The sequence below is a fragment of the Gobio gobio genome, assembly GCF_949357685.1.
Source record: "Gobio gobio genome assembly, chromosome: 17".
Classification (NCBI taxonomy): domain Eukaryota; kingdom Metazoa; phylum Chordata; class Actinopteri; order Cypriniformes; family Gobionidae; genus Gobio; species Gobio gobio.
In genome coordinates, this window is record NC_137110.1 from 31961921 (window position 1) to 31977732 (window position 15812).

General features: G+C 36.5%; 1 protein-coding gene across 1 annotated transcript in view; it reads left to right on the forward strand.

Annotated features, from left to right (window-relative positions):
* Positions 1-15812, forward strand: part of ube2o (ubiquitin-conjugating enzyme E2O) — a 324768-nt gene that overhangs the window by 120291 nt on the left and 188665 nt on the right. The window contains exons 15-18 of the mRNA XM_079840703.1: positions 1900-1994; positions 2523-2598; positions 2762-2862; positions 3021-3174. Of these exons, the coding sequence (XP_079696829.1) occupies positions 1900-1994; positions 2523-2598; positions 2762-2862; positions 3021-3174 (426 nt within the window). The remainder of the gene's footprint in view (positions 1-1899; positions 1995-2522; positions 2599-2761; positions 2863-3020; positions 3175-15812) is intronic.

The following is a 15812-nucleotide window of genomic DNA, read 5'->3' on the forward strand; positions in this document are numbered from 1 at the left end:
TGGAACGGCGAACGGCAGTAAACTGTTTACTGCCATACCCAAATAATAAAGAGGATGGCTTAACAGATCATGAACATTTTGTTTATGATTAGCCTATATTCATTTGTCCAATTACATTTGAGCACATTTTGAGATACATATGAGGAATCAGTCCATTCTCTCCCTTTTCGCTCTTTCTTTCTTTTTTCTTTTATCTTTCTTTTTTCTGCACTTTCTTTAAATACAAATTAGATCTGCGCGGGGCTGTTTTTTCGTCCCTCTCCCGCAATAGGATCTATTCCGCACCGCACCCTCCCGCTCGCGCTTCAAATTCACTCCGTGCTCACCCGCTATTCAATTATTTTATTCCCGACCTGACCGATCCAGCTAAATTTAGATTTCGTTTCCAGGATCTCTCTTTTAAATTTCCCCTACAGAAAGAGAGAGACTGGGGAACAAAAGTAATAGGCTATGATGGCCATGCAATAATTTTTCTTATCATACTGTCTACACCGTAGCTAAAAAATGTCACAGACAAAAATAGGCTAAATCAAATGCGACATCTGTCACTCAAAACTATAATTCAAAATGCAAATAAACAAAAACTGCTGACTTTACTAACTGTACTGCAAAATAAAGTATTTTATATGAATGAATAAATGTCGCTCACTGACGACGGTCCATTATACCGAAAGTCTCCTCCAAAGGCTAAATGTAAAGTCGTGGCCGGGATGCACAGAACAATTTCTCTATATTATTATTTTTTATTTATTTTTTATGCAAGTTATTTGTAAATTAAACAAAGTAATTGCTGTCTATTGTTAATTTCCGTTAACTTGAAATGTGTATAGGCTAAATAAAAGAGAAGTAGTTGTTCTGTATATTGTTTATTTTTGTAATGCAAGTTATAATTTGTACATTAAACAAATTCATATATGTTCATACATATATTTTCTTGTCATGTAAATTAAAATGTGTAAATTAAAATAAATTGGTCTATACATTACTTAAAGAAGGCTACTTTTAACAACTATTCATAGGCCTACAATATAACTTAAGTTTAACATCAGAAACAAAAGAAATTTAAACTAACAGCTAAAACAGAAGAACACATTTGTATGTACACTTTAATTGAGCTGAGCGGGAGACATGTTAAAATCCAATAAAACTCATAAAAAGCAAAAAAAAAAACATACTTTTCTGCTCCATTTCTCTTTTTAAAATCTCCTCGCGAACGTCCGCTGTCAGTTGTCACACACCTGCTATAGCCCATTCAACCACGCTCGGTTCAGTGTTGTCAAGTCTGGAATTGGGCTGCATTTACTGTTGGTGTGGGTTGTTTGTAGCCTATAGTCCACAGGTTTAAGTTGTCTTTACTTTAGCAATATTTCTACCCCCGCGTTTTGCCATATTTTGCCACATTTTGACCGTGATTCCGCTACTTTTGATTAGCTATTGGAGGGGTTTTGTTGTGCAGACCTGGCAACCCTGTCCCTCGGTTCGCCCTTCGTGCACTTCGAAGGCGTGGCCTGGCCTGGCCTTCGAAGTGCACGACCTTCGAAGTGCACACCCTTCACTTTGGGACGCAGCTTATATAAGCCTGGTCATATCTATCATTCATTGCGAAGTCTTTTTTTTTTTGTAACACTGCATTTCTGAGCGTTTTCCCTGGTTTCATGTCTATTGGTCTTGGATTACTTGCCCGTTCCGTGGATTACCCTTTTGCCTGTCTCTCCTGTTTTGTTTGCCTGATTGGACTGATTACCTGTTATGACCTCTTGCCTGTTTTTGACTATGTTTGTGGATTATCCTTTAATAAAGCTGCGTTTGGATCCTCTACCTTCTGTCTTAGAGCAGTCCGTGACATACATGTTTTATGCCTTGGTTGCAGTTTTTCACACCCATATTCCTCTATTGCAGATTTGTACATACCCTAAAACATGGAACCACACAGGATACAAACACATGGACTGCACACTGAAGGGCAGGCCATGCTGTATTGGAACTAAAGGAAGGTAATGAATGAACATTTGTAAGAATTAAAAGCAAGGTTTAGATGATGACAAGTTTACATTAAACATGTAGACAATTTTGCCATATGCTTATAGTCAAAAGCCATTTCCACTTGTTATAGTTTCATACACGTAGTAATTGCCTTTAAATAAATAGTTATCCCACAAATTAAATTCTCATTTACTAACACTAATATTGTTCTAAAACCATAACACTTCTATCTTTCCTGGAACACAAAAATAAATGTTCAAAAATAATGTTCATGCTTTTCCATTCAATTAAAGTGAATGAGGACCACTGCTGATGAGCTCCAGAAATGACAAAAAGCACAATAATAATAATAATAGTGTTTGTGTCAAGAACAAACCAAAAATAATGTTTACTCAAAAATTGGTCTGGAATGACAAATGGGAAAAAAACAACAACATAATTTAAATTTATGGGAGAAGTTGCATCCAGCTCCTCTTTATCTCACAGTCAAATTTTATAAATGTTATTCAAATCGGTTCTGTTTTTATCCATTTCTAAAGATGTGAAATTACCACTTGGGAGTACTGCCAATTCATGCGTGGATATTTCCATGAGGAGGCCACACTCTGTTCACAGGTATCCATTTACATTGAAAACATAATTTTTCAGCCAAGCCATCAAAATTCAGACATAAGAAATAAAATGTTCTGTGGTTCACTGTTTTCTGCAAATAGACTTCTCTGGATAGAATTAAATGGTAATACTTTGAGAAAGGACTTTTTCATCTGTACTGTCACAGGTCCACTGTCTGGATGATGTGTGTGGGTTGCTGCCATTCCTGAACCCCAGTGTCCCAGATCAGTTCTATAGACTCTGGCTCTCCCTTTTTCTTCATGCTGGGTAAGGTTAAGGTCATTATACTCACTCTTTCTCTCCCAGTGTTTCTCATGTCTGTACATGGAAGGAGAGGCAGACTGAGGCTATTACTAGATTTGACACTTAACACAAAAATTTTATTGACAGTTTCTTTGACCTATGCTCATGTGATTGTTCTTCAGTTTACTGCATTGCCTGGTGTCAGTGATCTTCCAAATGACTATACTTAGAGACCTGGAGAAACTAGCAGGCTGGTTACGCATTTCCATCATCTACATTCTCAGTGGTATTACAGGAAACCTTGCCAGCGCCCTCTTCCTACCGTACAGAGCAGAGGTATGGCACAAGCGCCCAGCACAGTTTACTTCAGCTAAACTTCACCTAATGCATTAAAATGATCCTATTCCAACACTTATTACTATTACAGGATGTTCCAAATTGAATGCTACTTAAGCTTAGTGATGGAAAGTCGACTCCAAAAGAGTCGATTCCTCGACTCTGAATAGCCTCAGAGTAGGGCTGGGCGATATATCGCATGACATTGTTAGGCGCATCTCGTCAGTAAAGCCGGTTCCTTGACTAGTAGTAAATCGCCATCACCTGCTTTCAGATAGAGCTAGAGCGTAGTTCACTGACAAGCTGAGCCATATCGCATTAATTATCGCAGGCGATACGTCCGTGATAATTAATGCGATATGGCTCAACTTGTCAGTGAACTACGGCTCTGTGTAGTAAATGCCGCTCTATCTGAAAGCAGGTGATGGCGATTTACTACTAATCAAGGAACCGGCTTTACTGACAAGATGCGCCTAACAATGTCATGCGATATATCGCCCAGCCCCACCTCAGAGTCAGGGTCGACTCAGCACAGGTGTCAACTCTGTTGCTGTGTCTGAAATCGCTCACTTGTTTACTGATTCTCTCATCCCTATATAGTCGAGTGCACTATATAAGCAAGAAGTGAACGAAAGCGAAAAATTCGGACACTGGCGTATTACACCGTGTCAGAGAGCTGTCGCAGGAACTTTGTCACAGAAACTTTGTCACATACATTTATCCTACATGTACTGTAGCTCACTTTAGAAATAGATAACATCCATACAGACTTTATATTTGATTTTCCATGGTTAATATTGAGTTCATAATCATTAAACTAACCATAAATCATAAAAGACTCACATCAAAAATAAATATCAATAAGTGCAGGGCTGTACGTTAACTTTTTTTGCACATAGCACTGGTGCTAAAGAGGTTGAAAGTTTTGTAGCACAGCCCACAGAATTGTAGCACATGTCTGTTGCCATGTCTGAAAAATGCAAAAAGTGCTATACAATACAAATATTTAAGAATAAAAATAATAATAACAATTATTATTATTATTATTATTATTATATTTTACAGAAAACATAAATCATTAGAAAGGTCTAAGGTTTAATAATAAAATATTAAATTATGATAAAAAAATGTGTGACTGTAATGTCTTAATTTTTGTCTTATTTTATCTTATGTATTCACTGAGAAAGAAAAAAAGTACTGTACATGTCTCAACACCGCGAATATATTACTGTACTACAGAATATTATAAAATAATATAATTTCTGCCTCATTCTGTGATGTGAAGCCTGTCAGATTACAAAAGTAAAAGTAAGATCGAACACTCGATTAAATGTTCTCTTTTGTTGGACAACAGGTTTGTAAACGCTTCTCATTATAAGTTTGGAAAGAGGTTGTTGCTTTTTCTAATGCACATTAAGGGGGCTTTAACACTGGGCACGTTTGCTGTGGTCATGTCCAAACGTGATTGTTCCCGGCGCCCCCCGCAGCGCTGGTCTGGTTTCACACTCAACTTGATTCTATCGAACCCTGGTGCACTTGTTCATCTTACCTCATCAAAAATGTGCACAGCGGATGATAGAAAACACACTGCCGTGAATATATTGTGTTTTTATTAATTTGGTGCTATTATGCGCAGCTGAGTAAACGACACATGGGTTTAATGTATGTGCGTCGCATGAAGTTCATTTGTTGCCCTGATTACACGCATATGCTCGAATACACTCGTATCCAAGGTAAATCATCAACACCATCATCCCTTACATGTGTTTTATTGACGAAACGAACCGAACCGAACTCCCGACGTCAGTCGAACCCGGGTGCGCACCAAAAGTGCTAGCATGAAAGCACCCTAACTCTCCTGTCCAAGCACCTTTTAAGCTTTTAAGACTTTTGAGCATGTGCGTTTAGCGACATCACCCGACCATTAGCCTAAATAATTAATTAAAGAACACCATTTTTTTTCTCGTTTATATAATTTTGACATAATATTCGACCACGGCTGTTTTTCGTGACTTTATCCTCTGAAAAAATAGGTATTGGCAACAGGTAGCAATGTTGATAACTAGGCCTACTCAGCAAGTCATCGCTAAATTGGACTTATTTGAACAGTCACACTAAAAGTGTGTTATAATAAGGGGAGTTTAAGACTTTTTGTCATAGGTAAATAAATAAATTAAGTGTGTAACGACTGCCATCTTGTTTTATGTCTGACCCTGTTTTGATGTAAAGTCGAGGAGTCGGAGTCGACTCCAAAAAACCTGGAATCCAGCACCCCTACTTAAAGGACAACTCTGGTGAAAAATGAAACTAGGGGTAATTAACACATGGTTACCGAGTAGATCGTTCTCTGAGATGCGTTTTCATGAAAATCGAATGTAAAGAGTTTTATCTTTAAAAACAGATTAGCTTATAACGCGAGTAAATGGGGCACAGAGTAAGTAAAATTAAATTGCTAGTTTATACCACTAACAAGGCTCAAAATAGCCTCACACTAACACGGTAGCATAATGAGGGTCCCTACATGCAAACCGAAGCATTGAGAACTTTGTAAGTTCTTCTTTGTAAGAAGATACTTTATAAAGACAGAATATTACGCGTACACAGACAGGAGCCATCTTGGAAAACAGTCTCGACAAGTCGAGCCACGAATGCTGTGCTAAGCTGCGATAATTCCTATCGACCAGCTCACTTAGCACAGCATTCGTGGCTCGACTTTTCGAGACTGTTTTCCAAGATGGCTCCTGTCTGTGTACGCGTAATATTCAGCCTTTATAAAGTATCTTCTTATTAAACTGTTTGTACACAATGACACAACTGTAAGTTCTCAATGCTTCGGTTTGCATGTAGGGACCCTCATTATGCTACCGTGTTAGTGTGAGGCTATTTTGAGCCTTGTTAGTGGTATAAACTAACGATTTAATTTTACTTACTCTGTGCCCCATTCACTCGCGTTATAAGCTAATCTGTTTTTAGAGATAAAACTCTTTACATTCGATTTTCATGAAAACGCATCCCAGAGAACGATCTACTCGGTAACCATGTGTTAATTACCTAGGTTCATTTTTCACCGGAGTTGTCCTTTAAGCTCTGTCAAAAACATCACTGGCATTTCGATTAGTCTCTTGCTTAGTTAAAACAAACTAAAAAGGTATTTAAAGTAGTGTTAATTTTGTCACCTATTTTTAATTTAGTCTAAGTCTTGTGCCAAATGTCCTTGTTAGTTTTAGTCATATCTAGTCATTCTCATATCTTTTTTTGTTAGTCAAGTTTTAGTCGACTAATGCCTAGTTCAGACTGCCCGATTTTTAGCCCCGATTTTGACTTGCCGACAGGTTTTGCGAAATCGCCGACAAATTCCCGAAATCATAGGCAAATCGGTGCTCGTGGACGTGAGTGACAGTCACGCAGTGTGAATTATCAAAGACGCGATCAGAGAGACTCGCCGATGAGTCGCCGACGCCCGTGAGATATTTGGCATGCTAAATATCTGGACCTGTCGGCGATTCAAACTCCTGCTGTGTGAAATGAGTTCTGACTGAAAAATACATCGGCGATGACCTTTAGCCAATGAGAAAGCAAGATACAGGGCAGCGGGAGGTTCGGGGAGGAGTTATAGACCAGAATATCAGTATTTTAATAGATATATTTACAATTATATCAAACAGAAACAAAGCACAAACATTTGCTTGACTAGCCGCAATAGTACACTGCAAAACTATTTATGGACCTCCAACTCTCTTTGCAGAACACAATCCTTGCTCCTTGTGTCTCCCCAACCATTTCCTCCGCCATAATCTTTTTTCTTTTTCTCCCTTTTGCTGCAAATCAGCGCACAGGCAATTTGGACCGCAAGTTTCTGCACTGCAGTCTATATTTTTAATAACAATTCCAGTCTTGCGCGAGAACTCCAGTCTGACGCACGTGTGATCTCGCGTTGTTTCCTTCTCACTTCTCGCGTGTGTTTTGTTGTGAAACGTAATTCGCGGACGGGACAGAGCTGTCGCCGATTCTTCCTCTTGTACAGTCATGCAGTGTGAAACCCCCTGTAGCCGATCCATCGTGCAGTGTGAACACAGCAGTGACTGAATGCTGGCCCAGATAGTCATGCAGTGTGAAAAGAACAGTGATCCGACGAGTTCGAAAATCGTGCAGTCTGAACTATGCATTAAAGTCTCGTCATTTCAGTCTAGTTTTAGTCAAAAGACAACTCAAGGTATCTTAGTCAAGTTTTAGTCGACTAAAAGTCTTGTCATTTTAGTCTAGTTTTAGTTAAAGGAAAACTCAATATATTGTGTGTCAAAATAAGTTACATAAAATACATATAACCTGCATAATGTATGTGCCACAACGCCATAGTTAACTGGTTGATTTACAGCGTAGATGCCTAAAATCAGCATTAGCTTATGAGACGATGGGCACAAATATCGATTTCGATCTTGATTCAGTATGAATTCATATGTATATATCCTACTGTACATAAGGAAAAATAGGTTTGCCTTTTAGCACTATTTTAAACTTGTTTGGGGGTTAAATTATATTTGCTTGCATTCATTACTATTCACTATTATTAAGATTAAAAAATTTCACAAATAATTAAGCAGTTAGGATCTACAATACTTTTTTGAGCAACTAGACTACATGTATATTTATTAAAGAGCCATACAGGCACCAGTAATGGCATTACAAATGAAAATTTTATTTTTCCAGCCTCAAAATGACTCTAATTTGCCTCTTTGCATTGGAATTCTCTGTTTTAACCTTAATTACTACACTAATTGTAATATAAATAATAAAAATATTAGAAGACAAATGTTTTAAGTGGTCATTAATGGACCATAATTATTGCACAAATAGTAGTATTTAGTACCAAAAGATCTCCTCAAAATATAATTGAACTAAAATATAGGCTATGTATTTTAAAAATAGTTAAGGTGTATGGTCACATTTGACCACCAATGAGTATGAGTGTGACCAATTAGTAAGGAATACCTGAGGGCTAAATACAATAAAAACATTAACATTAATGTAAACAATTTTGCATCTCCACCACTCTCCATAATATAATGATACTGTAAATGTGGTTGACATAATAATCAATGCATACTATGCTGCACTATTAACCAAAAATTCCTGCAAACGCCTGTATAGTTAAGCTGTTATGAATCCGCTTAAGCCATTCAAATGTATTGACACAGCGCTAGAAGTATTGAGCGCTCCGGGAACCACGTGACCGCGCGCGCCTCCGCGAGATGACAGGCTGGCAGCAACAGGAGTATGAGACTGTACATGAGCAACAGCGCAAACTCTTTCGGAATATTTTGAACAGCTGAATATTCAATCTCATGATGAAAAAGTAGAGACGATTGTAGACGAAAATGAAGAGAGATTTTATTTTATTTTTTATTTTATGCAAAACATTTTAGTCTCGTCTTAACAATAATGCATGTTAATTTAGTCTTAGTCAGCGTTTTTGGACAGTAGAAACCCGGTAGCATATTCAAATTATCGTACTTTCCCCCCTCATGTCTCCCTGAGACAAGAGAATTATGCATTTTATTTCTGGAAAAAATCCTTCTTCGCTCTCGTGATGAATGAAATCTGACTCCTACTGCGTTTGCGCCGCGACTTTCGTTCGGCTCACTCACACTTTATTGAAAAGACACGTTCCGTTTTTAATTGTAGTGTCTATTCTCTACCTGAACGAAATGATTTTATCATCATTTGTGCCGCGGTGGGCAAGAGATGTAACCGGTAGGCGTGGCTTGGGAGTGGCCTCGTAGGGCAGCGAAGCAAGTGCATTCTGGGAGTTGTTGTCTTTCATCCACATGAGACAGAAATACATTTTGTGTCTTTTCTCAGTCTAGAAGGCAGCAAATGCAAAAATAATTTTTCATTTCTACTACATAAATGACCCAGTTTAAATACACATTCATCTTCCCAGCACTGAAGTACCCCTTTAAACACATTTTTGAAACTATGCCTTTACGACTTATACAGCATGCCATTATTATTGCTGTGCAAAGTTACATCCAGTCTTTCAATTCTTGTCAGGACTATGTAGAGCTGGTAAATGTGATATATTAGCCGGTATATGCAATGACACCTTGAATATCACATTAATGGTATCCTAGCATATACCTGGCTATATATTGTATCTATGTTATTAAAAACTGACCTTCACATTCCTGCTCCTATACTTTCTGACAGGTATTGTCCCATAGTTGAATGTATTATTTTGTCTATGGCAATTGCCAGAATGCTTAACTTGTGTTGACCCAGAACAATCATTTAGTTTTGCTAGATGGTGTAAATAAGCATGCTCTCAAATCATAAGCATATAAAGTGCAGAGGTGGGTAGAGTAGCCAAAATCTGTACTCAAGTAAAAGTAAAAGTAACAATCGTAATATTTATTTGAGTAAGAGTAAAAAAGTATTCAATGAAAAAACTATTCTAGTAGCTAGTTACTAGTTACTTTTGATCTGATTGAAAACCCTGAATTTCAGACTACTTGGAGAGCTTTCACACACCTCTTGGTAACACAATAAGGTTGTATTAGTTAACATTAGTTAATGCATTACTTAACATGAACTAACCATGAACAACCTCTGTTCAGCATTAGTTAATCTTTGTTAACGTTAGTTAATAAAAATCAAGCTGTTCATATATATATATATATATATATATATATATATATATATATATATATATATATATATTATATATAGTGTGTGTGTGTGTTTGTGTGATTAATGGTTAAACAGTGTAAATTAATGGTGTGCTGGGCTAACCAGAACTCTTCTTAAAACATACTTTGTTCTTATATTTTTATAAGTATATATTCTTTAGGTAGGAATAAAATACAACCCCGTTTTTATTTGTATGTATTTTCTACACTTTAGACAGGTGTCTGTCCGGATTTGTGTATAAATGCAAAACGTCACATTAGACTACTAAATTTTTTCGTTTTGTGGAAAAAAAGGATACAGTATGTAAATATGCAGATGTGAACGTTTGTTCGTGGACGTGTGTTTTTTGGAGGATTCAAATGATTATGCTTGCACAAGAGCGCAATATGAGGAAAACACTCGGACAGTGTGTGAAATAGTATTACAATAAGTGAAAATTTCCCATAGTTACCAAATTGCCATTAATAGTGTTCAAATATAGGCATCATTGTGACACTTACCGCTACATGTTTTTCCAGGGTGGAATTCTTGTATGCTGAGATGTCAGTTCGTTTTGGTGCACACACATTATGAAACTATTCTTTTTGACATATTGGAGGGAAAACATAGACTGAACTTGATGCCACGGGTGATCTGCCTCCCGTAGCTCACACACATCTTCCTCTGCTTCGGCCATCATCTTCCGACTAAACGCGCGCTAATTGCATTTAAGTGGGTTATGCGAAGCCACCTCTCGCGAAGCAGCCTCTTGGATTCATAACAGCTTAACTATACAGGGCAGGCGTTTGCAGGAATTTTTGGTAAACAGTACAGCATAGTATGCATTGATTATTACGTCATCTACATTTACAGTATCATTATATTATGGAGAGTGGTGGAGATGCAAAATTGTTTACATTAATGTTAATGTTTTTAATGTATTTAGCCTCTAAATATACTCTAAAAGTAATATACTCTAAAAGTTACCCAAAAAATGTACTCTAGTAAATGTAACGAAGTAAATGTAATTCGTTACTACCCACCAGTGTAATGTAAACTTATGTACATTTCCATTTAGAGTAAAAAAAGAGTAACCTCCTATTAGTCTTACATTTACCTTTACATTTCTTAAATTGTTGACATGTTTCTTAATTTTATTGTTCTTATATGCAAATTACTTGTGCACCATTAAGCAGAAAAGAGAAGACTGCTAATTCTGTAAGATCAGTATTTTAATTTTATTTATTTGATGGGGAAAGAAAGAGAAACATAAAACCTGGCAAATGAGAAAGTGAGGGAGAGAGAAAGTGGGGAAAGATAAGAAGAGGGAAGAGGAATGTGCCCCTGTTGAAACCTGCCAAGTATTGAAGCTTAATTAATTTACTCGAGAAGCTGTTTGGGATTACTGGGTGAAATAAATAACCCTGTCTGGAGGGTAAAAAGGTTCCCCCAGTGGCCTATCTCTCTTACCTTTCTTCTATTGTTGCATTTTTTCCTCTGCCTCTAACCCTTCCTTTCTGGCCTGCTCTTGTAGAAATTTACTTGAATTGTACAATGGACAAATGTCACCTAAAGCCACTCTAATTGTCCTTATTCAACCTCCTGTAACCTCAGCTCCCCTCCACAAATCTGTTAAAACTGACAAACCTGTTCAATCTAGAATTAAAAAGCAAAAGCAGTTGTCCTCATTTAATTGGAATTTCAATCCAATCTTTATCCAAGTCATCATATATTAAATTCCCAGTCATGAGGAAAACCCCAAATAAGTAATGTAACAACAAAGTTTGAAATTAGTTAGTTGCTAAATAACATGGATGAGCATTGTTTTACAACATTAAGTTTTTAGATTCAAATTTATGTATAATGGAAAGTACACATTTTGGTTGCTGAAACAGTTTCTTTTTTTTTCCCTTTACGGCTTGACGAGTCCTTTCAAGTACACTATTTCATATTTCTCAGGATGGAGAATATGAAAGCAAGGCATTTATTTGTCCATAAATACCACCAGAAAGTCCAGAAATACAACCAGTCATATTTTCAAACATTTCTGTAGAAAATACAGAACAGTACTGTCAATTAAATTCTAAAAAAATCAAACATAAATTAACTATCAAGAAGAAAATCCAATCTATATCTTCTGCTGCCACCAGTATTGATGATAACAATGTAGTTTGCAGGAGTATGAGGCACAGTCAGTGCTGATGGATTGTACATATTCATGAAATAATTATTAAAGAGAGAGTTATAAATTGTATATATATATTAAGAGAGATATAAAATGAAGTGTTACAGTGCTCCTGACAGATTTGTGGGCAAGGCAGTTACCCACAAACTGCTCAAGTGTGGTTGACCAAAGCTTGGGGATTTACTGTGATACCAGTCCTTCTCTGTTTTCCCCTCATTTCCCAAACATCAGAATATTGATATACTGATGTTTATACTAGATGAACTGATGGTTACAGGTCAAATTTAAGCACTGCGTTTGACAATTGTCTGTCTGTCAGTTGTCCGATATACTAATTTGGGCACCCTTCACTCTGGCACTGCATGTCCTTATTAAATGTTCTCTACCTGTCTCAGTGTCAGGTAGATCTGGTGATCGATGTGTGTTATCTGCTTATTAGTCCTTGGCTAATCCAGGCTCTTATCTCTACTCTCATGTGCTGACGGAAAGTTGGAATGCACTCCTCTTGTCAGGGGTGGATTAGTGATGTTTATGAGATTTTAAAAAGCATTGCTGAGCTTGCAGATCTAAAAAACAAAACACAAAAAAACAAAGCTTAAACAGGAAATGAGATCACAGCAGTTATCTTCTGCATAAATGAATTATTGCAATGTGTGGAATAGCATACTAATCTATTTCTACAGTATACTGTGCATTTTCAATTTTGAATCATGGAATTCCTGGTAATATTTGCAGTATAGTGTACAACTACAACACAACCTAAATCCTAAAATACAATGTCCTGACTTTCCAGTTTGGCAAATTAACTGCATACTTCTCTTTCTAATTATCTGATGAGGAATATGCATTCAGCATATTCATTGTTCATATTCATGTTCCTTTTCTTGATGTAACTTCTTTCCAGGATTTCCGTTTGAATTGACTAGCCTGTTCTGATAGAGGTCAATAAAGATTTGTAAATCTCTACAGTAATTTGCTATACTAGATTAAAGAGCAATATTTATCTGAACTTTGTAGTAGAATTAAAGTAATTTGAAAGCTGAGTTTGAACAAAAAAACCAAAACACTATAAAACCATGTTTTTGGGCAAAAAAAAAAAACTGCATTCAATATTGATTGTAAGAGCCATCTTTAATAATTACCAGTACCAATAATTGATAATTGAGCACCAAATTAGCATATTAAAATGATTTCTGAAGGATCATGTGAAACTGAAAATTTTCGAAAACGGTTATTAGGGGCCAAACACCAAAGGTGAGTGTGCACCTATTATATCCGCTGGTCTTCTTCTTCTTCGTCTTAGTCTTCTTCTTCGTCTTCTTCTTCGTCTTCTTCTTCTCCTTCGTCTTCTTTTTCGTCTTCTTTTTCATCTTCTTTGTTTTCGTCTTCTTCTTCGTCTTCTTCTTCTTCGTCTTCTTCTTCGTCGTCTTCTTCTTCGTCTTCATCTTCTTCGTCTTCTTCTTCGTTTTCTTCTTCGTCTTCTTCTTCTTCGTCTTCTTCTTCGTCTTCTTCTTCTTCGTTTCCGTTTTCGTCTTCTTCGTTTTCGTCTTCGTCTTAGTCTTCTTCTTCGTCTTCTTCGTCTTCTTCTTCTTCGTCTTCTTCTTCTTTGTCTTCTTCTTATTCTTCGTCTTCTTCTTCGTCTTCGTATTCGTATTCGTCTTCTTCGTCGTCTTCTTCGTCTTCTTCTTCTTCGTCTTCTTCTTCGTCTTCTTCGTCTTCTTTTTCGTCTTCTTCTTCTTCGTCTTCTTCTTTGTCTACCTTTTTGCTTAATTGTCTCCAAATGTCTTTACTCATTTTGCAGTTGGTCTTCTGCTAGCTTCCTGTTTAGCTTCTGTTGTGCTTGGCACTGATAATTGCTGCTTGCAGCAATATTTTTAAATTGTAGTAATATTTTACAAAAATACATTATTTTATTGTATTTTTAATTAAATAAATGCAGCCTTTAAAAATCTTAATTATTCCAAACTTTTAACCGGTAGTGTAGTGTACAGTATATAAATGCTAAGGGCCTATATCTGATCTGATTGAACACTCCAGTTAACCACATTTTCAACTAAAAGTTGCCCCCAATGTGGAAATATGGGTGAAACAAAACGTTGAGTAAAAGCAGTACTGTGCAAAAGTCTTTTACAAAATAGTATGAAAATGACAGACACTGTGTATAAATGATTATATTTCAACAACGAATTGGAGAAGAAACTACTTTATAGTTAGATTTAGAAGTTATTGCAAAAACTGCCTTATGTGAAGTTTACATGTTTGCGTACAATGTTATTTAAGTGTTGATTATTATACCTAAAAATAAATAGCAACTGAATTTAGGCTAATAGTTTGGGCTCTGTTAACCGTTAAAAGTTTAATATTAATGTGCAAGTAAGGGCTCCCTATATAGTTTACAGCAATATCTTCAATAAACTTTTAGTTATAATTTAATTCATTTAAGGACAGACACGATTTTTTTCAGTAAACCACTTTTTAATAAAAATAAATAAAAAGCAATTTGTAAAACTGCTGTACCGAACCGATACTTCAAAACCGAGGTACGTACCGAACCGTCAGTTTTGTGTACCGTTACACCCCTAATTTCCTAACAGAATTTCAGTAGTAAACTAAATTGTCTAAATCTAAGTCTAGATCTTTAAAATGCATCCAATATCACAGCGAATCGCAACCGTACGGTGCTCTGCAGTGGTCAAAAATTATATAAACAGTGAATTTTGAAGTGATATATTCTTGAAAACTCAGATGTGGATTCCGACAGCAATTAAATTACCACACAACCTTGGTGTTTGTCAAAAAACGGAAGTTCGGCCAGGGATTTTTACGTGGCTGGTGGGAGAAAACCACTGACATTCGGACGTCAATAAAATCACTGACTAGCCCCTGTAAATGATGAAAATACCTTATGACCCCACGAGAAACAATCACCGTCCGAATAGAGCTTAAGCCCTGTCTGTGAAACCAGGCCTTGGTCTTTTTAAATAGCCTGATATTAAAAATCAGCTAACAAATATCACCGTAGCCGAATACTCCCTTCCAAATGTCAAAAAAAGTCATGTTTAATCAAATTCCTTTGGATGTAACACTATAATAACTTTCATTAATAAATAATTAACAAACATTATATAATGCTTAACAATGATCTGTTAATCATTATGTAATGTTTGATAAATTCCTTAGTAAACATTAACAAACATATATTCCTAGCTATATGAATATTTATATTAACTAATGATCTGTTAAGCATTATATAATGTTAGTTAATGATTTATTAATAAAAAAATGATTATAAAGTGTTACCTTGTTCGAAAACATCATAAAGTTTTTATTGAAAATATAAAAGGTTCTCCTGGGCGAGAACCGGCTCCAGCACGAGAACCATTTACATTTATTTCGTAAAAGGGTATGAGGAAAGGTCAAGGGAGTAGTCCTTCTTTAAATGTGACTCTTTTTTTATTGTTGGACCACAAAACCAGTCATATAGCCTGACGTCGTCATACTCTATTCTAGTCAGAATTTGAGTCTGATACTAGCCTGGATGCCAGCCGAACTTAGCCCCGCCCACAACATTTTAACTCGGGCAGTTCGGTCTGGACTTGATCCATAGAGAAGTAATTATGCCCGAACAGAAACTGTTCGGACCAATGAAATTGTCAGGGCGGGCTTTAGACGATGATGGACAGATGATAAACAGTAACATAATCATCCACGTCATCAAAGGCGCTTGGGTTGAATTTGTTCTAATCCTAAACGGAGAACTTGTATTCACAGCCCAACGGAGCAGTAT